The following is a 25,056-nucleotide window of genomic DNA, read 5'->3' on the forward strand; positions in this document are numbered from 1 at the left end:
ATATATTTTTTTTTGGAGACAGGGTCTTGCTCTGTCACGAGAGAAGAGAAATAGAGAGAGGCAGAGAGAGAGAGAAGACAAAGTCATGAAATTCCATTATATTTTGTTGAAAAGTTTTTCTCAAGAAATAAAATCAATCATGAAAAATCACTTGAAATCACTTAGATTCAGGACTTAAAATTCTGCAGCAACCACCAAAAAAAAGGGGTGTGTGTGTGTGTGTGTGTGTGTGTGTGTGTGTGTGTAACAGCACAGAGGAGGAGAAAGGGAATATGAGAGCTGTTGCAAATGAAAGGTCTCTGGAACGCAATGCTTGTCATTTTAAAGGAACAACACTTAAATGGATAAGTTTTGAAACTAAACTTTTAGGCATCTTCCCCATTTTATCAATATGTTGATATGCTTTGACGAAAAAGTATTACTGTAGCATAAACAAAAGCAAATGTCATATAGCAAATAATGTTTAATTTAGTCCTTTATATGTTCTTTACTCTTAAAATAAATGTACCCAAATGGTAGTTTTGAGGTGAACTACAACTTCTGAATAACTTTCAGGGAGAAGCATAGAGAGCTATCTCCTACCTCCACCCTGAAATACACTTCAAACTCTAGGAATAGCAATTTTCTGAACAGAAGTGGGAAAAAATCATAAAAGTGAAATCACATATGACTGTTTTCCCACAAACTACTTGCACATGTCTTTGAAGGTTCTCTGTCATCTGGCTTCAGCACTCTGCTCCAACAGTAGAAAATGGTATAGGTAGGTTGAGAGAGAATGATTCTAGTTTTTAGTTTTTATTTTCATTATAGCTAATGATTTTCCAGCCTGGAAGCCTTCCTCCCTCACCTCTGTTTTTCAGTGGAGGCAGTGTAGGGTGCAGGTCTTTATTACATTCGTTCCTTTCTGTGCAACATTCAATTGATCTTCTTTGATGAGGAATGGGAGTGTCCTGTAATTGAACCCAAACAGCTATTAGTGAGTTTTTTCTAAATTTCAAAGTCACATCATCTAAAACTATTTAGAAAACTAATTTAAAATTCTAATAATTTCACCCAAATACCTTAAATATGTTCTCTTCTATAAGGTAATTTATTTCAAGTTACCATGTATTACCTTATTGCAACTTTTGCATTTCAACAAAATTACTACTACATTTCTAATAAAACTGGATAAACTGAGGAAGGCAGCTTGGATTCATGCAACAAGCTAAATTGGATTTTGATGAAGATCCTCTAAAGGGACACTAAGCAAGAAGTTAACAGCAAAAATAAAAATAATATTTGATTTCAAAATGAAGGAAGAATTGTCCAATGGAAAATTTCAGTTTTCTAAATTACAATCACGTGTCACTTAAAGACAGGGATATGATGTAGGAAACATGTTATGGAGTGATTTTGTCATTGTGAGATCATCACAGAGTGCACATGCATAAACCCAGATGGTACAGCCTACTACACAACTATGCTCTAAGATAAAGTCTATTACTCCTAGGGTAAAAATCTGTACAGCATGTCACTGAACTCAGTACTACAGGCAGGTAAGGCACAATAGTAACCATTTGTGTATCTAAACATAAAAAAGGTACAGCCAAAATATGGTGCTATATTATGGGACCACCATCCACTGTCATCATACCTGCCATCTATTGCTGACCTAACTGTTTTTGTGCAGTACATGACTAAACTAAAAATGGGCTGGCCAAGAAAAAGAAAAAGAATGGTTTTATCTTGCTTGAAACTGGTTGGAAATCTAGCCAATGAAAGGTTACAGAATCAAGTTTTCTTTCTTACCCGACACTGAAAATCTGAGCCTTCTAGTCCTAGGCATCCAGAAGTGACCACAGGCATCCCAGAGTCATCCTCTTCTATCATCGTGAAACAATATCCGTCTGTGCTGAAGACCAAATAGGCAAAGTGAGAAACAGAGCATGTGCGTGAGTCAGTGTGTATGTGTGTATGTATGTGCCTAAGGGAAAACGAAGTAAGTGATGGGTGTCATTTATTTTAGTGCAACAAGGAGAACATCAACAATCTGTTAAGAGAATCCAAAAACTTCATTTTATAAAAGTGGATCTGATAATCATAAAAACATTTTGTAATATCTCTTTTGTCCAGAAACTTGTGAGAAAGGAACCAACATTCCCATATAACATATAACATTAATTACTATGAACCACATAGATATAAATTACTGAACACTTATTTTGGCCCTTCACAGATATTGCTTTTCCAGACAAATCCAGACAAACTCTGTGAGGAAGGTAGCACTACTGTTGCTTTCTAGATGAAGAAACTGAGGCTCAGAGGGCTTGAGTAGCTTCCAAAGGTCTTACAGTTAGTGTGGAGTGCAGCAGTTGAAATCCAGGCAGGTGAGTGCTTATCCTGTTCTACTTGCTCTGAGATAGTGAAGTACATTTATTTCTTATCAAAGCACAAAAACTAAAGACAGGTAGTAGTTGGGATCAAGCATAGCATAACTGAGATTCTGCCATTTAGAACCTGCTTCTGGGATGTCCTGTCATATGAAGAAATCAAGTTTTGTTGTAAGAAGTATGGGCTTCATTTGGAAGTGGGGTAAAAACAGGCAACAGAAAGAAGGGTTCTTGATAAGACAGTGGAGAAGAAAGAAAATTTTAAATTCTGTATTGTTTTCTAGATTAAAAATAACTTTCACTTATTCTGTGTCATTTAATCCTCTCAACAAAAAGAAGAAAGTATTATTATTGGTATAATAATTAAAGTTATTAAAGTTATAATTAAAATTAAAGTTATAAAAGGATAGTAAACTGATACAAGGTCAAAAGACAGTTACAGAATTGGGCCTTGAATCAAGGGTCTCTCACTTCACCATGTGCTTTCCGCTATGCCCTTTAGGACTAAAATAAAAAACAAATCTGTTATACATAGAATTGTTTGTAAACAGACATAATATCTTCACAAGTTTGGGTGATGAATGCCAGCAGACTCCCAATATAAGTCATAAACCAGCACTGAATGTCTTAAGAAATAAAGTACTAAACTATATGTCCATCCTTTCCTCATACATACACATGTTCAGCATCTAAGACAGATATGGCAATGTAATCCTGAAAGGTCATGGGAAGAAAGCTCTGAGAATGGCATTAGCCATGATTTGTGGGTTTATCTATTCTGTCTTAGTGGTAGCAGCATTCTGCTATATGTGAGTCCTTCAGTTATTATCAACACCCTCAGAATTGTTTACTTGTCTTATAAGCCTCAAGTGATCCAAAATACTTCACTTTATAAGAGCCAGCACAACAAAATTCAAACATACTAACGAACGGCTAAAAAGGGCCAATGATAAATCTCTGTCTTAGACCAAGGTCAAAAAGCTTGAATATTGTTGTGGAAGAAAGACTGTCTCTGAACAGCGCATGCCTTTAATTCTTCGGGTCTTTTTAACCGATTTACTGAAACTGCTATAAAAATGTAAAACATGTAAACACTGAAAGGAATAATTAAAATATCTGTTCCTTAGGAATTTAAACAATATGTACAAGTAATACCTGTGACTTTTTTATTCCTTTCCTTCACATTTAGACTACATGTATAACTTACAGTTCTCATCAAAATCAAAATTCAAAAATTATCAGAAATTATAGTCATCCTAATTTTATGATACCAGGAAGGCATAGGGGCTACAGAAGTTAATACCCTAAATTAAATCTAAAGAGTAATTTCTCTTTATCATGGGTTCTTCTTACTCAAAATATGAGTAAATAGAAATGTCCTTCTACGCAACTTTTAAGAATTAAAAAAAAGGCATAGACAAACCTGGTAAAGCTACTGTCAAGTTACTGCTACAATGTCCTAGGAAATAAAAAGAAACATCAGAGAGAGTAAATTCAAGCTATAAAAATACACACTCCCGTGTCTGCAAAGAGAGGGGAGCTAAAAACATAAAGAGGGGAGAGGGAAGGGAACCCTGGGAAAATAATCCATGCCCCATAAGTCATAAATTCAGAAAGGAATCAAATATTTAGTTGGAAGATAAAAAAGGAGGTGAGATACCCATATCAATGGCTTATCAGCTGCCACAACGCAAATGAATTTATACTCTTCTCACTGACATTGCTCTCTAGCCAGGAACTTCAACTGGAAACTAGCAGTACAATTACAGAAGTTCAAGAATTACTTGAAAACTTTCAACCCTCAAGCAAGCACACAGGGAAACAAAGCTATGTTCCAGAGTCAAAGCTAATCATTTTTGCCCACCTCTAAGAAATGGCTACAGGCTGTCACAATTAACTCTTACCACTGGCCTGTGTGAACATTCTGCTACCTGGTTGCCATGTTTAAGCCTAGTTTTATAGACAGATTGTTACCCTTGTTCCCAGAGTGTTAGAAGTGATAAAAAGATGAAATGAAGAATCAAGAAGGAAATAAAAGTAGAAATAATTTTAAACAAAATTGAAAATAGTGAGATATAAACATGAACATAGGATGAACCATGGAACTATAGTAATGATTATGAATGAAATAAAAGATGGTTGATGTAACATTTCAAAAATGCTGCCCCTGTGTTATAGACAAAGAAAAGTGAAAGCAAAATGAAACAGTAGCTGCGTATACAAGGTATTCAGTCATCAGGGCTAAATGCCTCTTGACAAAATGTTAATTCATGAAAAAGCAAAGCACTTGAGAATTTAAAGACTGTATGAAGTCAATGCAGTGATAATACAAGTCTTGTTTTTCTTGAAGAGGATTCAGGGAGGAAGACAAAGAATATGAAAAAAAAAAAAGAAAAAAAAAACAGAAACAACTTTGTTATAATTCTTGGATGATTATACAGGTTCTAGGCTCTTTAAGTTTTCCAAATATTCCAAAAGAAAAGGACTGTGTGGAAGAAACATCTAGAAAAATCATCAGGCATTTAACTACCTCAAGAGATTTTCAGTATGCCCAGGTGAACATACACTTGTAAGAAAGGTGTCTACCTGTTTTAAAGCTTCAAGGGACCAAGTGGGACTCTTTTTAGGTAGATAGGCATTCAGAAAGTGGATGCATTTATTATGGTCAAAAATTTCTCTTATTATGGTCAAAATAGATTTATAATATAGCCTACTAGAACCCAATTCATTCATTAGTTGCTGTAGAATGGTTAGAAATCAATTTTATAAGATACCTGAAACTGAACTGATAGCATCTTTACTTAAATGAGTATAGTGTTTGCGAGGTTTACCCAAACTTTGGTCCCTTTAATTCTGTTCTTCCACTAAGATCTTATGTTTCTTCATTGCAAACCTCAGTGTTGTTCATATAGCCACAACAGTTGAGGAGAGGCTATTGCAGAGCTTTTCCTCTAACTGTTTAGATCTTCATAAAGACTCATTTAATTGTAAAACAATGTTTTAAAGTATTAGTTAAAAAGAGTTTATATCCTCTGTTCAATCAAGTGATAGGAAATTTGAAAGCACTATATTTATATGATGGGTATCTGCTCAATTACATCTGGCTGGAAAGATTAACAGTTTTCCTAAAACAACTCTTAAATTTATTTTGAATTTCTTTTACATTTTAGTCAGAATTGATTTTTAAATGTTAACTGATTTTAGGTCATCTGTAAGCATGTTCTTGAGAAGATCTTGTCTTCTAAAATATCTTATCTCTCACTCAAGGGAATAGAGTCAGTTTTCCATTTTTGTCACAGGTAAATGCAAAGATACGCGTAACTTTTAGAATTACCCTTTAAATGGTGCAGATTTTTAGTCTATTAACTAAAACAGCTGAAAGCTGCTCAGAGCTCTGTTAACAGTGGTACGTTTCACATTTATCAAGGATACTATGACCCAAGCAGAGTTGGGTGCTGAGTATGCAAGAGTACATTTTGAGGAACTCTTAGTCTACAAAGGCCACAAATCCTGGAAAAGAGAAAGTCATTCAACTTCCAGGAGTCAGGACAGACATCATAAGCTACATAAATGTTTTCTACTAACTGTGAAGTAAGCAAAGAAGAACGCTAAGTAGCAGTAATTACCAAAGTAATAGAATCCTACCTTTTTTCCCTCCCATCACCTTGGATTGATGGATTCCCATAGCAGTGGAGAGAATACAGTGTGAAATATATATGGGTCTACTTTCCCCTTCCCTGGCTTTGCTTCTGAGGGGTCACATATTCGGAGAAGGTGAAGTTCCAACATTAATGACAAAGTACCAATGTGAGAAATGCCCTTTTCATTTTATCCTAGAGATCACGTAACTATCAGACATCCTTCTCTGGCACCCTTATCAAATGATTTAGCATTGTGTTTATTTTTTCTATGCAGTACAAGATTTTTTGAAATTGTCTGTTTTTATATTCAACCAGCACTAGTATAATTTCACCCAAGGCAGACGTTCACCATATCTCACCTTGATCACTCTGAGAGCCTTCCAGCAGGACTTCCTGTCTCCTCTCCCGATTCTAACCCGTTCCATACAGAACGGCCTGAGAAACCTTACGTTTTTTTGTCTCTGATCAAAAATCTTCAGTGGTTCTATCAGAATAATTTTAAAGTGCTCTGCATTATCGCTTTCTATTAAATCCAGCAACAAACGGGCCATCTAATATTCTCACTGGTGATTAATGAGAGGTACAAAAGGAGAGTTATTCCGTATAAAAGCCTCCATATGTGAATTTAAAATCACAGCCTCTTACAACTGAATGAGAAGTTCTAATGAAGAACCCACCATTCTCTTAGGTGCAATGGTTTGAAATCAACTTTTTCTACTGGAAAAAAATAATAATTATATAGATCAATGTTTAAATGGTCTGAGCAACAGTGGGGGGAAAAAAACCTGGATGGTTTATGATGACATTAGGTATGAAAGATAAAATGTGTGAACAAACTAGAACAACGCACACTTAAATCCTCTGAGACCTTAGGTCAGGAGCACCTGTTTGAAAACACACCACCACACTCAGCAAGAGGTTTAAAGAGCCTGCATTAACACAAACTTTGTAAAAAGGCTCACAGCCCCTAAGCTTTTCTTTCTTCCTGCTGTGACTCTTCAGGATATATAGCTGGAGACTTACCTAATTCCTCACTTAAGCAGCCTGGTGTCATCTGAACATCCTTTGAGCAAACATATAATTTGATTTATTACATCTGTAAACCCCGAAAACTGCCCAGGCAGGAGAATTCTTGGTAAGAAACCAGTAAGATAAGTAAAGAAGTATTAAAGAGTGTCTTTGAAGAAAAGAGTCAAAAATAAGTTTTTTAAGAGCATAACATGTGTGAGGAGGAGGAGGAACTTGAGAGAGGTGGTAAGAGCAAGACAAAATGATGATTACAGACCACATCAAGTAAAACAAGGAATGATATGTAAAGCCAGATTTGATTATATGGAGAAAAAAATAAACGAGACCCAGATAACACTTGCTAGGACAGGAAAATGAAACAGAACAATGGCATGCTGAAAGCCACGTAAGAAGAGTTACTCAAGGAGACTGTAGCACTGTAGGTCTGTGGTCCTAAGAGTAGAATCTGGAAATGAAACTGGATGGATTACAACGCAAAGTGACACATGGAAAGATATTTAGAAAACAGACGCTATCTCAAGGGAGACAGGACAATGGCTTTACCCCTTACTTTGAAATATAGATACAGGTATTAAAAAAGGCTCTATTACTGTATTCACTCACACTATGTTTGTACTACATCCTTTAATGTGAATGTCATGAGCTATGGCAATGGCATGGATTTTGGAAGCAGCCACATCTGCACCTGATAGAGATCAAGCCAAGAATGACTATGGCCTTGGTGAAAGCTGGTGGCGTAATTGATGGTACTGAAAAAGAGTTTACAAGCCTCTAAAACCTTGCATATGTCCACTAAATTAGAATGTGGGATTTCAGGTTCTCTTAAGTACGATTCACTCTTGCCTCCTTTTGGATTATTCTCTTCAGGGAGGTGAAAGTGATAATGAACATGAAACCTACCAAAACACTCAGTTTGGCCAAGATCTGGGTGGTACAAGGCCTCAGGCCAGACAATTTAGACTAGCCTTTTTCTAAGGTACACATTAGAAAACGCTAATCCTTTGAACTCTTTTACCTGGAAGGGTAACATTTAGTGCAGTATTACTCAAGGTGTGTTCCCCGGTAGGTCAGCAAACTGCTTGCTACTGATCTGTGAAAGGGGGAATTTAAAAATGAAAACTTGTATAGCAATTTAAAGGAACAAATTTATGTCTGTTGAAGGTAAATAATAGCCAATAAAAATGGAGTTTTGCAAGTATTTTTAAAACTAATGTTTCCAAGAATTTGTTTTTTATTATACTTTAGAAATGTATCAGTATACAATTTAGTGTGGAGGGAAAATTATCTTTCACTAGCATTAGCTAGAGAAGTACTGACTTGGAGGGTGGAGAGTAGAGTGTGCTTACAAGAAAGGAAGTAGAAAGTCATGGATTTATACAGGTTTTAGGACAAAGAAACAAATGGAGCCCCTGTGATTCACACAAGACTGATTTCAGCTCACAGAAAGATTCAACTAGAATCAATACTTCATTAGGAAAATACATGTGCATTTTACTCAAGAGTGAATATTTTCTCCTTTTACTCAAGAGTGAACATTTGTTCCTTTGAGCACCAATATCAGGACTGGCTGCTGGCCAAGAATTCAGGACTCTGGAGTCCTGGCACAATTTTTCTATTGTATCATCATAACTACGGAAAATTGCTTAATGTTTTAGACCCTCAGAATTCTTACCTAGCAAACACAGATAGTGCTACACTCTATTTATAGAAATGTTGTAATGAATAAAGAAACGTAAAAATAAACATGCTAATATTTATTTTAAAATTCAATCAATGTTGGTTTTCTGTTGACTTCTATGAGCTAACCCATTTATGTTGACTGCAATGGTGCATCTATGTTCTTTTAAGGGGTTCCATTTTTTTGTGGCTGTTTTTCTATTTTTGTTTACTTTTGCTTTGCTACCATAAATCAAAGGTTCACAACTACCTAATATATAACCCATTTTAATCTGACTTCCATCTCTACATCAAGTATCTCTAAACTGCAGTTATCAGTGTCTAATAAATCTGATTGCCACGTTTCAGTTCTTATCCTACTCTCTGGAAGATCCAACACAGCTGACCTTACTACTTCTCTAAGTAAACTTGGCTTCAGTGACACCATACTCACTGCTTTATTGTGAATTCTTTGTTATCTTGCAAACATTCCCTTTACCCAAGCATTAAATGTCTCACATCCAAGTCGTACTCTGGTAGATTGCTCTATTATTAATCCCAATTCTTCATACTTTACCATGGACATTGCTTCCCCTTGCCTGACCTTGATTTTGTTTGGAAAATGCAGCGTCAGAGGACATGACACAAGCAGAAGCTGTAAAAAATAGCGCTCCTTCACACTCCTCTGAGAAGGAATATGTCCTGGGTAGCTGCTGATCCAAAATAAAAAAAAAGTGAAGAAATGTGCAGCAGGCCTAAACTCAACCAGCAGCAAGAAGTGAAGCCCACCCAATCCTGGCAGAGTGTAGCACAGATACAGCCACCTTATAAACCCCTCAATGACAAATAAGTATCTTTAATTATAAGCCACTATGGTTTTGAGGTAGTCTGCTTCACAGCAAACAGTGACTAATGATCTGCACACTTTGACCTCTCTCCTGGACCTCTTCTTTGAGCCCCAGATCCATATCCAACTGCATACTGAAACCTCTACTCAGCCATATCAAAACCTTCATGTGTCATGTCCAGACTGGAACTTAGTTTTTTTCATCTGTCCTCTTTCATTAAAAGTCTACCCTATGCATTTAAGTCTACAACCAGAAATCTGTCAAGCCTCTCTGGTTGTCCTCCTAGATGATAATCTAATCCATCATCACACAATTCTACCTTCTAAATATTTTTCAAATAGATCCCATTCACTCCTATCACAGCAGCACCCTAGTTCAAGATCATTTTCTTGCACATGATCTGACTTTACTGAATCCACTGTTCAATTTCCCTGAACTAACTATTCTTGGCATTCACTTCTGCCTCCTTCTAATACATCCAATATTCTGCAGCAAAGAAATAAATCAGATTGTGTCAACCCCACTGCCACTCCTGCTGCAAAACTCCCTTCACTCACTTTCCAACACTTAGGAATAAGACCACATTCTTAATACAGCCCACCACAGTCACCAGACCTGCTGTCTCCAGGCTCAGCTCCCACCGCTGTACTCTACTGTTCCTACCCCTGTACTCTAGAAAAACCAGTTTCTTTTGAACATACCAAGCTTCTTCCCACGACAGAATTTCCACTGCAGATACCCTTAACTGAACACTTTCTACCAAACCAACTTAAGATACCCAAATATCTTGTCAGGAAAATAGGAAAAAATATTTGAAACCGGGATAGTTTTGGAAAATCCTGATCACCAGGACAATAGCTCAAATGACACACAGATGTGTTCTGAATACCACAGACTTAGACACAATAGTAAAATATCCCACTACTTTGTTTCTTCCTGCTAATTTTCCTTTCTTCCAAACACTTTTTAACTTTCCTGACGCTTTTTCTATTTACTATAAAGAGCCAGTGTTTCCCTGGAAAAACTGGGCTTTGGAATCATTTTACCTTGGCACAAAATCAGTGGTCACAACTTTGTAGTACAAGAGTCAAGTTACTAGACCTCTCTGGATCCCAAATTTCATATGTCTAAAGCTGAGAATAAGTTGTTTTGCTGATTAAATGAGATACATATTTACGAAAATACCCAGGTTTCCTCCCTGTGTTATTCAGTCAATATGTGTTTCTTGTGCTATACTAATATATTTGTTTCTTGTGCTATATATATATGTTGCTTGTGGGATACCGTGTTAAGCTTATATTAAGATTTTGCTTCATGGAAGAATAAAAACATTTTTTAAAGGCTCTCATAAAGGAACAAAAAAAGCATTCAACTCAGCTTTGTGCACCTTCTGTCTAATGAAGCCCCAAATGGTTGCCCAGTGACTAATGCTCTGCATACTTTGACCTTTCTCTTCAACCTCTTCTCTGAACCCCAGATCCGTATCCAACTGCATACTGATACCTCCACTCAGACACATCAAAACCCTCAAGTGTATCATGGCCAGATTGGAACTTGGCTCTTTTCTTCTGGACTCTACCTGGACTCTAAACCTAGCAGTCCACCTTTCCATTTCAGTCCATGCCCTCTCTTGAGGCACACTCTGCTTCTCTGACATTTTAACTCTTGAGGTCTATACTCGTCCAGTTAACTGACCCACTTCTCTCTCTGGGCACACACTAGCCTCATTAAGCTATAGCTCTTTATCCACTGTGGTCCTTACCATAAGGAGTAAATGCAGCTATCGTGATCAGTGGAATTGATGGAGCTGCATACTGACATGTAAGGAAGAAAAAGGCAAAATAGACCAGTTTCAAATGTTAGAAAGTATCTATAAAAACATGTTTACCTATTAAAGAGTTCATTTTCTAGTATTTTGACAATGTCTTTCTTAGCAACTGGGGGAATGACATAAGCTCTACCACTGTACTCTCTCCCAGAGTCAGTTGATGAATATTCCCAGCAGCTTACGTTTTCTTTCCAAAATGCTAACAACATCAGCATCAAACAAACAAAATCACACATATTTGACAGCCCCTGATGTTTAACTAGTTGTAGGGACCAAGTCTTTTGAAAGAAAATAATTGGCATTTGCACCTTTACAAGGAGCCTGGGATCTGAGGTCTGTGTTTATGTGTATGTGTGCTGTCTAATTCACAATTCAATATTTCTCTAATACAGGCACAGCTCTGAGAGTTTATGATAGTGTTAGGCACTGTTCTCCAAAATGTGTTATTTGAAACACTATTCTACAGTTGTATAGTTGAAAAGTGTGACTTTTTGTTAAAGCTAAGTTTATATCATTTATATCACCAACCTGCAAATATTGTTAACCGAGTCTTCCGGACAATGGTGGTGGCATTTACAATGCAAGATCTTCGGACGAGGGGTGGGGGCTGTACTCTCACCATCCTCTTTCTTGGTGCCCACTTTTAATTTTCCTGCACTTCGCAAAAGCATGTTATCAAGGAAGTTTGCTGAAAGAAGAAATAGTGACAGTTAGGCATCTGTAGGGTAGGCTATCCCAGACTTGTGTCCAAAGGAAAATATAAGATTCCATTTTAAAATGAAGTATTCAAGATACTTAAAGACTTAAACAGAAAATCAGATATTTTGGTATTTTGATTAAAACCATGCCTTTTACATAGTATATGCCTCATACAGTATAAAGAAAGACCCATAATCCTTTCAGGATGGTATTTTATGTGTTAAATTATAATAGCTATATTTGAGTGCAACAAGCTCAATGAGACATTATATAGACAACCTCTACCGTATCTGGTAATTCTATGGGTAAAGACTATCATCCCCATTTTTCAGATGAGAAAATCGAGACTCAAAGTTTTAGAGATCTGTACGCAACCAACAGACTATGGAGCCAGCATTTAAACTCAAATTGTTTAATCTTTAAAACTTGTCTTTCTACTACATCACAGAATGTCTCTACTTTAGGTATATCATGTACTTTTAAAAAAAATTATTAGGGCCAGGCTTGGTGGCTCACACCTGTAATCCCAGCACTTTGGTAGGCCAGGGCGGGTAGATCACAAGGTCAGGAGTTCGTGACCAGCCTGGCCAATATGGTGAAATCCCGCTTCTACTAAAAATACAAAAATCAGCCGGGCATGGCAGCATGTGCCTGCAGTCCCAGCTATTTGGGAGGCAGAGGCAGAGAGGCAGAGGCAGAGGCAGAGGCAGGAGAATTGCCTGAACCCAGGAGGTGGAGGTTACAGTGAGCCAAGATTGCACCACTGCACTCCAGCCTGGGCAACAGAGCGAGACTCCATCTCAATAAAAACAAACAACAATAACAACGACAAATTATTAGAAATATTTAATCTGTAAAATTGGGTAGGAAGATACAAACTTAGTTAATATCAACATACATTTCAAAAGATACATCTTCCCCATCAGCATGGAGAAATGCAAAATGCCTACCTACTACTGTAGTGATGTTTCTAATACCTTTGATAGAAGGCATCATGGTAGACATGATCTCTCAGAAAAAGATGTTCTGGGTTCAACATTAGGCTTTACTATTTACCAAGTTAGTTGTCCTTAGATGATTTTATAAAGAATCTTGTGACTCATATTCTTATCCTTAAAATGGAGATAATTATAGGCACCAAATCTCATGTCAAGAGTTTACAATGTTTATCTTACATAGAAGAGGGTATGCATTAATTGATATCCATTATGTTTCAGGCACTGTGGTAAGAGCTCTAATACATGCCATGTTACTGCATCAATTGTCACCATGAGCAATTTCCAATTTAAAATCTGTCCCATAACACAACCAGCTTGTCTATAGTGAAATCAAAGATCAATAAAAATATTACTTAAAAATCACTGGTCAAAAAATTGAAATTCTAGGTCATAAGTACAAGATATGCCACACAGTTGTCATATTTTTAAGCCAAAAATGAATGCCTGAAGGCAATGGTTCCATCAGAGAATTAGAAGTTTATTTTTTTTAATCTGTGATAATTTTTCCTGACTTCCTGCATGTTAAACTAATAAATGAAATTCTTACAGGGAAAAAAAGTTGACAGAAAAAGCAATAAAATATGTTAAATCAATATATCAAAATTTCCTAATTATTAACTCTAACATTGAATTTTTCAAATTTATACAAGATGTGCATCTAACTTTCTCAAATAGTTTCCCATAAATTTTGTTCAGAAAAAAAAAATGTTGATTGTAGTAGGCACCTGCGGTATATGAGAAGCTTGCCAGATGCAGAATCCCACCCCTAACCACAGCAATTATGATTCTATAGGTCACAGGCGAGCCAGGAAATGTGTATATTCAACAAGATCTCATGTAATTCTGAAACAAATTACTTGTAGACTCCACTTAGAAAAACCCTAGACTCGATTAAGCAAATAATATGTAATCCAACCACACAATTACTCCCAATAAATGTATTATTTCTGTGTAATAGTATGCTCATCCTTGGGTTAACTTCTGAAATAAAGGGAAGTTAAATAGTTCATGTCGCTGCCTTATCTTGAAAGCCATTTGTTTCAAGTTTGTCCACGTAAGAGTGCAGCACCGCTTCCCATCCCAGGGTAGTGTGTGTGGGTGTACCTATATCTCACCCTGTCGTAGTCGGTTCCTTATTTTTCAGTCTGGTTCTCAATGTTACTGCCTTTATGACCTGAGTCACCTCAGGAGGCCAAGTAATAAAAATAGAGTATTTAAAACTTACTACTTCATATCTCCTTTCATACAAATCCTTTATTTTTGATGCTTTAAACTACAATAATAAAAATTCATTTATTATACAAATGTCTACTAGCAAGTATGTATTGGTTGCCACCCCCTCCGCCCCCCATATTTCCAGCCACAGCCTGGGTGACTAGGATGAATTAAACATACACATAATTTGCCAGTTGGTGGGAAAAGCTGTTAAATGGAACACTGACACCAAATGGTCTAAAATAGAAAAGAAAACATCTTCATGTGATTGGAAGTAGGATGCCATTTTCTAAGAAACATTTTAAGAGAAAATTCATGATTTTGTCACATTGTGAATTTATTTAAAGAGTTTTCTAAAATTTGGCTAAAAGAAGGTTCTTTGCTATATTGCTTATAACAACTCATATTTACAACAGTAGAGGATTTAGATATATTTGTAAAACAGGATTCCTATATAGCCATTAAAATGCTGATGTCAAAGTATATTTACCAACAAGAAAGAATGTTATAATTTTTGGTTTTACTTACAGGTAATTCTAATTATTCAACCCCACTACAATAAGAGAAAAGGGGGCTAAGAAAATGAACCTATAGTATGAGATCTAGGGAGGAGACACTAGCAATAAAAGCCTGAAAAGCAGAAAGACAAGCAGTCACTGGTTTAACAAAGCTACAAAAGCCGATTCTTCAGCCAGATGTGGGGAAGAGCTAAGATGCAAAGCTTTACTGCTTAACCCAAAAAAGGCTCCTGAAATGGTATCATAAGGTACTTCTAAAAGTGAGGGGGACGTCATGTATATCATGTGCTTTTTAAAGAAAAACATCATTTTCTAATGGCCTGCCTCATTGAAGGCAGGTCAAAAGATGAAATTAATAAAATGACATGTATTTTAAACTGACTAGAAGTTTGGAAATGTATTTGTAATGAGAACACAAGGGACTAAGGAAACAAATATTAAAAACAGAAGGAGGCTGAAAATATATTTATAAGTACAGTCATTAAAACCTCAGATATCCTTTACTATTCCCTACAGGATAGCAGTATTTCTTTCCTACCCCTGCAGGAGACTAGAAGAGTAAATGTAACACACATATCACTGAGATGCCTTCTTAATTTTTCTGTTTTACCATCAAGGCCAAGGACTGAAGGACACCAAGCATAGAAGATGGCAGGAGTACCATCTTACTGCAAGCATTCAGTGAACATTCACACTGCATGCTGACTCCTCCAGTTCGCCTTCCCCATGTGGCTGCCAGAACTCAATGAAGCCTGGTATGCACCTTCTTTACTGGGTAATGTGACCAGGTCAAGAATAAAGAGCATAAACATAGTGATATTGTGAGTTTCTCAGTGAAATAACCCTGCAATGTTATCCTATATGAGGCTCACTGGTGACAACAGAGCTTCTAGTCAGCTCTTCTATGATCCATTCTCATACACATGAGCCACTAATTCAAGGTCAATAGATATTTGAAAAAAAAAACCCTCAAAAATCAAAAACTGAGAATAAAACAAATACTACTTGGAAGAAGTAAATTATATGAAAGAAAATAAAAACTTTAAAAAATTAATATTCTCATCTTACAAAATACATCAATAAAGCAAGAACACATTGCTATAAAAAGAGAATAACAAATAACTTAAAAAATATAATTGCATAAATGAAAATCCCAGCAGGTGAGTTGAAAGATAAAGATAGGGAAATCTCCTATAACACAGTACAAAATACAAAGATGGAAAACTTAAGTAACTTAGAGCATAAATTCAGACTTAACATCTGAATAATATTAGCTCTAGAAAGAGAGGCTTGAGAAAATAGAGGGAGGAAAATCATCAAATAAATATATTATGCAAGCTTTTCATAATGAAAAATCATGTGCTTCTAATTTGAAAGAACCCATAGTACATGAGAACAGATCCACACCATGTTACTGTAAAATTTTGTGACACTGAAGACAAAGAGACATCCTATATTTTTTAAAGAGAGAGGAAATGTGAGAGAGAAAAAGAGAAAAGAGATAAAAAATAAGTACGGCATTGAACTTTGTTCAGAAAAACAGGAAACTACAATAAAATAGAACAGTGCCTTCAAAAGTCAGAGGGATAATTATTCCAATAATAAATAAATACCCTGGCAAATTAAGATTGAGGATCAGGGGGGAAGCATTTTATTATTTTCGGATTCTCAAAAATGTACCTCCCATGTATGTTTCTCAGAAAGTTACTGGAGGAGATGTTCCATCCAAACGAAGGTATAAACAAGAAAGCAGATGGAATAGGATCTGCTGATGGTAGATCCATTCCAAAAGAAGATGAAACATACCTCCAAGATAATGGTAAATGTGGATAATAAGATGAGACATTGCATAGGATGGACCTCAGGAGCAAGCAGGCCTCATTGAAGGCAGGTCAAAAGATTTTAGAAGAGAGAACTGTAAGATGTTGAAATTAATAAAATGACTTATGTATTTTAAATTTAAACTGATTGAGTTTGGAAACACATTTGTAATGAGAACACAGGGGACTAAGGAAACAGATATTTAAATTTGTATACATATAGGAGAGGAGATGGGAATATGTACATAGGTAGTAGGTGTAGGGATGGGAAAAAAAGAACTGAATTCTCATCTTTGATAGTGGAAAGTCAAAGGTAATGCCTAAAATTGAATAATCAAGAAGGGGTAGTACAGTATTTATTTAGAGATATAGAGGAAAATACCAAAGCAATAAAAAGAGGCACAAGTGCTACAGGAAAAGGAGAAGCTGGGAGGATGCTTTTTTAAAAAATAAATAAATCTCTTTAAACTATGTCAAAAAAAACCCTACTAGGGTGAGGGTGTGTGTGTGTGTGTGTGTAACACAGAGAGATGTATAGAAGGATTCACATCACTATGTAGTTACTGATGAAATACATGAAGATCCTACATCTTTTAGAAAAATGTGATTATCTCTGACAGGGAATATTGAATTTTGTGTTATAAAATTTTCAAAATCTACTTTAAAGGGGCTATAATTCCTGTTTCTACCTTCATGTTTCTACATCTACAAGGATCTATGGAGTAGCAAATTAGAACAGATAATAGCTGAAGCTATTTAAACGCATTTACAAATTCCTTGTCAGCTCAATATAAGGAAATAATTAGTCACATATTCTGATGTGAAATAAGGCACATCAATAAACAATGAAGAACTGGGACATCAAAAGAGAATCCATCCAAGAAGGAACTTCTCTAACTAATCTTCATTATGGGATTCCCCTTTGGATTAATGACTACGGCTTGGTAGTTAACACTAAATCCACTTATGGCTCACCGTGTTTTCATGGGTTATGCATACATGTGTGCTCAAATTGTTGGGAAATCTACATTTCACATTTGATATTGTTAGTTATTGCCAATCTATTTTGTAGTATTTTTTAGAGTATCCTTTATTAACTACTTCAGTTATTAAGGAAAAATATCTGTCTGGTTGCCTTAAACAATCTTTATAGTCAAATCCTGGCTCTCAAACACTTGAAAAATCAGGTAAGAACCATCCTTCATATAAAAATTGTGAAGGTGAAACACTGCTTCTAATCTTTCTAAAAATACTTAAAGTTTTAACATGCAGTCTGAATATATGCTATTTTACCAGAAACACATTCATAAGAACAAAAGGTTAAAACTATGGCTAACTCAGACACCATTCCTATAAACTGAGTTATTAACAGATAGCATCCTGAATGTGCATGTAAGAGTGCCTTCATGAAATATGAACTGAATACAAGTAATAAGAGGAGCAAATGACTGGATGTAATTAAGCATTAATAAATAAATGGTTAAAATGCAAATCTGAGAGAGGTGAAGAGTTCCTCAGTGGCCTTTGTCAAAATAATCAAATCAAAAAAGTAATTTATCTAAAAGTATAAAACTACTTATTAACCAAAATGTTTTTAATTCTCTGTGAATCAAAATTATAACATGAGTCACAATATTTCCAATCACCCAATAACTTTAAAATAATTGATAATGTGGAGGTTAACAGACATAAGGTGAGGTGGAAGAGATGCAGCAGCTAAGAAATGCTAAGAAAATGCTAAGAAAACTATGAAAAATAAAGATGGTAAGATCTTCATGTGTAGTCCACATTTGAGAAAAGGGCCAATGAGAAATTGGACTGTTTTATCTAACTTTATAATTATGCAAAGGTATTTATAAAAGGATCACTTTAACATCAAGTCATATTGAAGCTGCAGAAAATCCAGCCTCATAGACACAAGTCAGGCATTTTGGATCATAAACAAGATAGAATGTTATCAACTATGACATTAAAAAGGCAATTACAAGCATATATAGAAATAATCATTTTATGAAAACATGAATTTGCCTGATAATTATCATGCTGAAATACAGAAGGAAAGACAAGTGTAAACATCCAGATGATTAACAAACATCATGGATTAGCAATAATGAAGATATATCCCAAATATCAGGTATCTAATTAAAGTAACATAGAAGAACACACTTTCTCACATTTTATTACATTAGTATCCTTCCATTTCAAATGAGAGAAAGGCAGCCATCAAAAGAGATAAAAGTTTGATTTAGTTGACTCACATAAATAAGCTATTAATTAAACCCTCATTTTACTTGATTTTTAGTTTTATAAAAAAAAAGATAATCCTTGAAAACACCTGAAAGGTATCTAACCATTAAAAATAATTAAATGTAATTTAGTACATTCCATTTACTAAATCGAGAGTAAAATCTACAAAAAAAGATTTTCACCAAAGAAAGTCAAATAGTAAATAGTTTCTAATTAATTGCTGAGCAAATGATAACAAAATAGATTATTTCTTCCCAATTGCATTTTAAATAATTATAGGTTTTTAATAAATATTTAAAAACAGAATCATGAATAAACCTGACAGGAGAGATAAAGAAAAAACAGAAAAATTTCCCTTTCAGAAAATGTCTCAGGAATAGATATTACATCAAATAAGTCATTTATTAAGAGCCCATTCCATTTTGCTGTTTTTTCTTTTATTCCTTCATCCTTCCCTCTCGTCTCTTCTCTCTTCTTCCCTCTTTCTCTATCTTTAATAACCGATCTTTAAAACAGTGTAAATCCAGACACTACACATGTGTGGTTCACTTAGCTTGTTACATTACAGTTAATCCAGGCAGTTTACTATCTAAAATATTATGATAATAAAAAATAAGGCTTTTGTAAGCCACTCTAAAATTAGTTCTCATTTTTCCAAGGATAATTAGATTTGGGGAGTGGAAATGAACCACAGAATTATTTTCATAAGATGTTTGAGTGTGTGTTACTGAATCACAACTAAATTACATTCCTATGATTCTAAGAAATAATATAAAAATAGATCTTTAAGAATATTTCTTTAGAAACAGACATAGATTTTTCAGGCAAATTAATCAAATTTCATGAAATTACCTAATGATCAGAATGCAATATTGTGACTTCCACTCAATTACAAGGATTAAAAAGAAAGTTATTTTTCTTGAATATCCTGAATACCTTTTCTGGAAAAAAAAAGTTGCAGTTATATACATATTTTCAGCTATGTATATGTTTTCTATGGAATCTCTTCTTGTAGAAAATAAGGTAGAGTTATAATTTCTTTAAAGTATTTAATTGAAAACAGTGAACAATAACAAGCTGGACACCTCATATAAACATAATAAAATAACTTGTTCTTGAATGTATATACTTAATCAGTTCTTTATTTTTAAAATATTTCTATATTTTATATTATTATATACTTATATACATGATTTTTACAGAAAAAAACAAAAGCAGAACAAAAGTAAAATGTAAAAGAAAATTCATAATATCAAGGGTTTGTTACAAAAAATTTTATCTTCAATATTAAAATTAAAATTTTATCTTCAATATTAATCCATTACATCCTAAAGTATGTTTTAACTGTTTTATTTTTTAGTAACATTATCACTCTAACAATATCATAAATAATTTTAAATTTGTGATATAAAGGACTGTTTTATGTCATAGACAGTGAAAAGAGTATCAAAATCCACTGTCACATTTAAACACACAGAGAAAAATCTGTATGAACAATAGAGATAATCCAAGTAATATTAAATTCAATATGTAATGCACTTAGAAATGGGCATGTATTTAAAATTCATTAAGAAGTGACATATAATCATTCTGTGCTACACAAGGTCTACTAATTACCTTCCTTTATTGTTTTTCATTTTAAACTCTGAATATCACAAAACAACAAAATATTGGTTCTCATCACTGTTATACACCTTCTACACCAGAGGGCAGGCAGGAGCAAGAACAGAAATTGAAATTCATATTACAAAAGTTTGCACCTTAAGTGTCTAGGGTAAAGAGGTTAGTGGAAGAAAAATTTTAAAGTACTGAACTGGCTAGCAACAACTTTGGGAATGACCCATCCTACTCTATCTATTTGTATTGTTGTGATAACAAATAATGCAAGTCAATGCCCATTTTCTTTCTTAACCAAAACTAAATACTCAGGTTTTTTTTAAGAATCTATTTCACACATGAATAAAACTCTGATTAGAGCTTTAAAACAATATTAGTTTTTAAAATAACTTTTAGTGATATCTAATAGTTTAATAACTAATTTTTATTTTCAACACTTAATCTTTGAATCATTTAACTCAATTTACTATCTAAATTTTTCAGTTCAAAAGACCTGACTTTCATTTTCCTCACCTAACCATTTTCCCTTAAAGTACTTTCAAAAGAATCACTTTCTATGCTCTTTGCAGCAAAAAATTAGCAAAAAAATTATATAAACGTACTAAATAATAAGTTGGGACATATGCCTAAACTTTTCTGGAAAGTAACAAAATAGAAATACAATTTTTATTTAAAAATACCAGAGAAAAATCATATGTAGGGAAAGAGTAGATTTTCTAATATTGACAGTGATGTTACATATACAGAAATCTTTCTCCTTCAACAGACAGATGTCAGATGAGAGACAGATAAGGGAAAGTGCTGGTGCTAAATTCCTGGACATGCTATGGAGAGGGTGAAATGTCAGATGACAAAGCAATATCAGGTATGGTCACTGAACAGTGGAGCCAGACTTGATGAGGATGTAGGATAAAACAGGCAAATGGGTTCAAACTCCAGGTCAGCTACTTAAACGGGCTTAGCAAACGGCGTACCCTTCCTTACAGGAGATGTGGAGCGTTAGCCACACTCACTGGTTGGAATGGAGTGGATGAGAAATCCACATAAAGCATCAATTGCGGTTCTGTGCACACAGTAAGAGTCAATAATAATAAATTGTTGTTTTCTGTGCTGCTGACATTTACCATTCAGTTTTTTCTTCCTTTCCCTACTCCTTTATCTCCCATTCCTACTTGTCTTCCTTTCCTTTTCTCTTCTATTATCTTTTCCCCTACCTGCTCTTCTCTTGCTCTTCAAATCCTCTTTCTTTTGCTTCATTTTACTGCCTTTTACTTTTCCTTCTTTCTAGATTCATCACCATGGGCAAAGAGTCTATAAAAACATAAGTTTTTTGGCTTAAGAAACACGCTGAAAGTTTGTTCAAGGATGAATAAAATAGAAATTTTCTTTCATCTCTTTGTATATTGATTCATTTAGCAAATAATCCTTAAATCCATCTATATAACACAATGACCCAGAGTATGTGAAGGTGTCCTCAATAAAATAACTATCTTGCTCGTAAGACAAATCAGCTACCCATGGAACACTGTGAGACAAATCAACAACATATGGAGAGCCAAAATAGAATATAAGAAAACAATGAAAGAGGTGTCACAATGCCACATAATTGCCAAATATAAGTCCTAGACAGGAGTGCCTAAGAGGCAAGATTACTTTGTGTGGCAGTCATGAGCCAGTATCTTTTATGGAAATCATAAGCACCAAAACCAGGGATATTGACAGTTTTTCATTTCAACCACTCATGGTGGACACTAATGAATAGGTTAAGAGAAACACTAATTTTAAATACAAAAGAAGTGCTGGTTCTCTCTAGAAACCAGGGCTTCACAAAATATTAGTGGGTGTTTCTATTCGCTGGCAATTGTTTCTCTTTTCACCATACTCACACATCAACATTACCACATCACTCAAGTTATGATGGATCATCATATTTTCAACATTTTTATACTATAAAAACTCTGCCGAGAGACCTAAAAATATCTGAATAAAAAGTAAAAGCTTCAATCACTCAATCGTTTTATTTTACATGATTCCAGACTATAACATTAAAAAAATCATGGAAAGAGTAAATATGACATACAAGTCAACAGACAACATACACATTTATATTTATTTGTTTTCTAGGTAATTAATACAGAAGTATAAACCTCAGCAAGAATAATAATTATGATAGCAATTTTGGACATCACAACTATGCTCTTCAAAGTTAAAACAATAGCTAGCCTTTAGGTTTTATTCTGCCTTTGAATTTAGAGAAACTCAAAATGTTTAAATTAAAAATCTTTGAAAAACCTCTAAAACACAACTTCTTTGTAAGTATTTTTAATAAAAGCAAAAACATAAGAAAAAAATTAACTTGACAAGCAAGTAACCATGATTTTAAAAATATGTAACATCAAACTGAAGCCACCGTCATAAAATAGCACAATCTCCACTGGTAGAATGATTAAAAATTAAAAATGCCTCTGTATTTAAAAATATGTAATGTGTCAATTCAGGTCCACATTGTTAGAAAGAAACTGAACCGTGGTCTCTTTGACAATAATGTCAAAGAGTCAACTAGAACTTGGCAGATTTCCAAGCTAGGAACTGTTTTTTTTTGTTTGTTTTTTTTGTTTTCTTTTTTTAATTCAGCAGAGTTTCTATGAATGCTCTGCTTCACAGAATTCTGAAGCTAATAAAAAGTAGATGTTCAACTTGCCTCCACACCAAAACTTATTCTAGCTTTGCAAAGCACTCCCAAGACAGCCTAGCATATAAAAGTATTTTATATAGATTCATACATGTAAAGAAGAGAAGTGACAATGAAGCCAGACAGACCAGAAACCAAATCATCATGTTTGTGCTATTCTTTTTCCCAAAAGAAAAAACCTGGAACCTCTTTGCTTCTAGTCCTTACTAGAACCATTTATAACCTCTTTGCTTCTAGTCCTTACTGTATCCTCTAATAAGATAACTGTTACAGGTAACCTTAGTTATTACTGACTTAAAAATATACAAATATATTGCTAGTTCAAATGTTTAAATATTTAAGGCATAAAATATAGTATAAATATTTTAAGCTAAACATTATTATCAACTATTCTCATCACCAATGAGTTTAAAGGTCTATCTCTGGTGAAACAATATGGAATAATTATCACCAGCAATAAAATGAATAAGAATGAAATGTAAACATTAGGAATTTATCATAGTTTTAAGAGAAAAAACTGTAAACCAAAAAAAAAAAAAAAACTGTTTAAAATCTGCAGTGCCGGTCCATGTAGCTTTTACACTTATCTATTGTGCGTCACAGAAAAATTTTCTAAGACAGTTGCCAAAAATGATATGAATTACTAAAATTTACTTGCCCTTGCTTCTCCAAATGTATACTTTATCATGCTAAAACAATTTATATCCTTCTTGGTCAAAAATGAATAACTTAGTAACGATATATTTGAAACATCCATTTGATCTAACATCCAAATCATTACATTTATACTTTAAAGAATCATTTTGCATTTTTAAAATCTCATATTCACAAGAAAGAAATCTAGGTCTTTATAATCTATGAATTTAGAATTGTATAGGTGATACATTAATAGTAAAATAATTCACAACATCAAATCTATAAAAAATTAAACCATAAGACATTTACACAGCCACAACACTTAATTTTAACCATGACAGTGTTGAAAATGTGTACGGATAAACACACACTCTCCAACACATATAACACAAAAGTTAAAACTATATATATATATATATACATCATTAACTTTAAAGTAACCTAAATTACACAGTACCAGCAGAGTTCGGCTAAATGGTATTTTCTTGCCATGTAATTTTTGCAGACAAAATTTTTTATCCCCTTGAATTAGTCTACTTCACCATCTATGCCAAGAAAGGCTAAGTTCTAACTTCTTTTACTGTGCCAGAATTGGCTTTGCTTATCTTGCTTACATTTTTTGGAGGGAAAAAAAAAAGTCTCTGTGAGATATAAAGCTTCTCCCACTACTCACTTTTGATTTCTGTACGCTTGATATATCGTTGCCAGGCTCCCTGGGATGAGAGACATGAGTAGGAGGCACAGAATTGCTAGGGGTTTCCACTAAAAAGCCCAGCACCATAGGCAGCACTAATCCTGCACCTGTGATGTGTTATTCAGCAGTTAAGAAATGTACTCCAGACAGCGGTTGCCTAATACAGCTCAGCTGTTTTTCTCAGTACTCCCTTTGATTATAAGCTGGCAAGAGAGATTATTCCAGTCAGGCAATGAGCTATGTTCAGGACCCATGGCATATGACAGTGGAAAGGTAAAAGAGAAAAGAAACCTTGGAGTCAAAAAAAAAAAAAAAAGAAAGAAAAAGAAGAAGAGAAAAAAGAAAAACGAGGGACAGAGAAAGAAAGAAAAGCAAAATGAAAAATAATGAAAAAAATGTCACTGACCACAGTGTGTTGCATAACATTTCCAGATAGTTAAAAGCTACCTCTAAGTCTACACAAGGCAGAAAAATATCTATAATGCATCATTTAAATATCTAGAAATCTATTTTATAATACCATTTGACATTCAGAATGTTATTTCA

At 34.4% G+C, this 25,056-nt stretch overlaps 1 protein-coding gene across 5 annotated transcripts in view; it reads right to left on the minus strand.

Moving 5' to 3' along the window:
- BMPR1B (bone morphogenetic protein receptor type 1B) overlaps window positions 1–25,056 on the minus strand; it is a 398,414-nt gene that overhangs the window by 36,585 nt on the left and 336,773 nt on the right. For 3 of the 5 annotated variants that reach the window (XM_032239562.1, XM_032239564.1, XM_032239561.1), the window contains 3 exons: window positions 11,903–12,062; window positions 1,792–1,894; window positions 848–950 (listed from right to left, as the gene is read on the minus strand). In XM_032239562.1, the coding sequence (XP_032095453.1) occupies window positions 848–950; window positions 1,792–1,894; window positions 11,903–12,045 (349 nt within the window). In that variant the 5' untranslated portion in view covers window positions 12,046–12,062. Of the gene's footprint in view, window positions 1–847; window positions 951–1,791; window positions 1,895–11,902; window positions 12,063–18,270; window positions 18,278–24,119; window positions 24,127–24,489; window positions 24,799–25,056 lie in introns of those variants that run through there. The other 2 variants (XM_032239565.1, XM_032239563.1) reach the window with 2 other exon arrangements.

This window comes from Sapajus apella, unplaced genomic scaffold, assembly GCF_009761245.1.
Source record: "Sapajus apella isolate SASKATOON/1434 unplaced genomic scaffold, GSC_monkey_1.0 scaffold45, whole genome shotgun sequence".
Taxonomy (NCBI): Eukaryota; Metazoa; Chordata; class Mammalia; order Primates; family Cebidae; genus Sapajus; species Sapajus apella.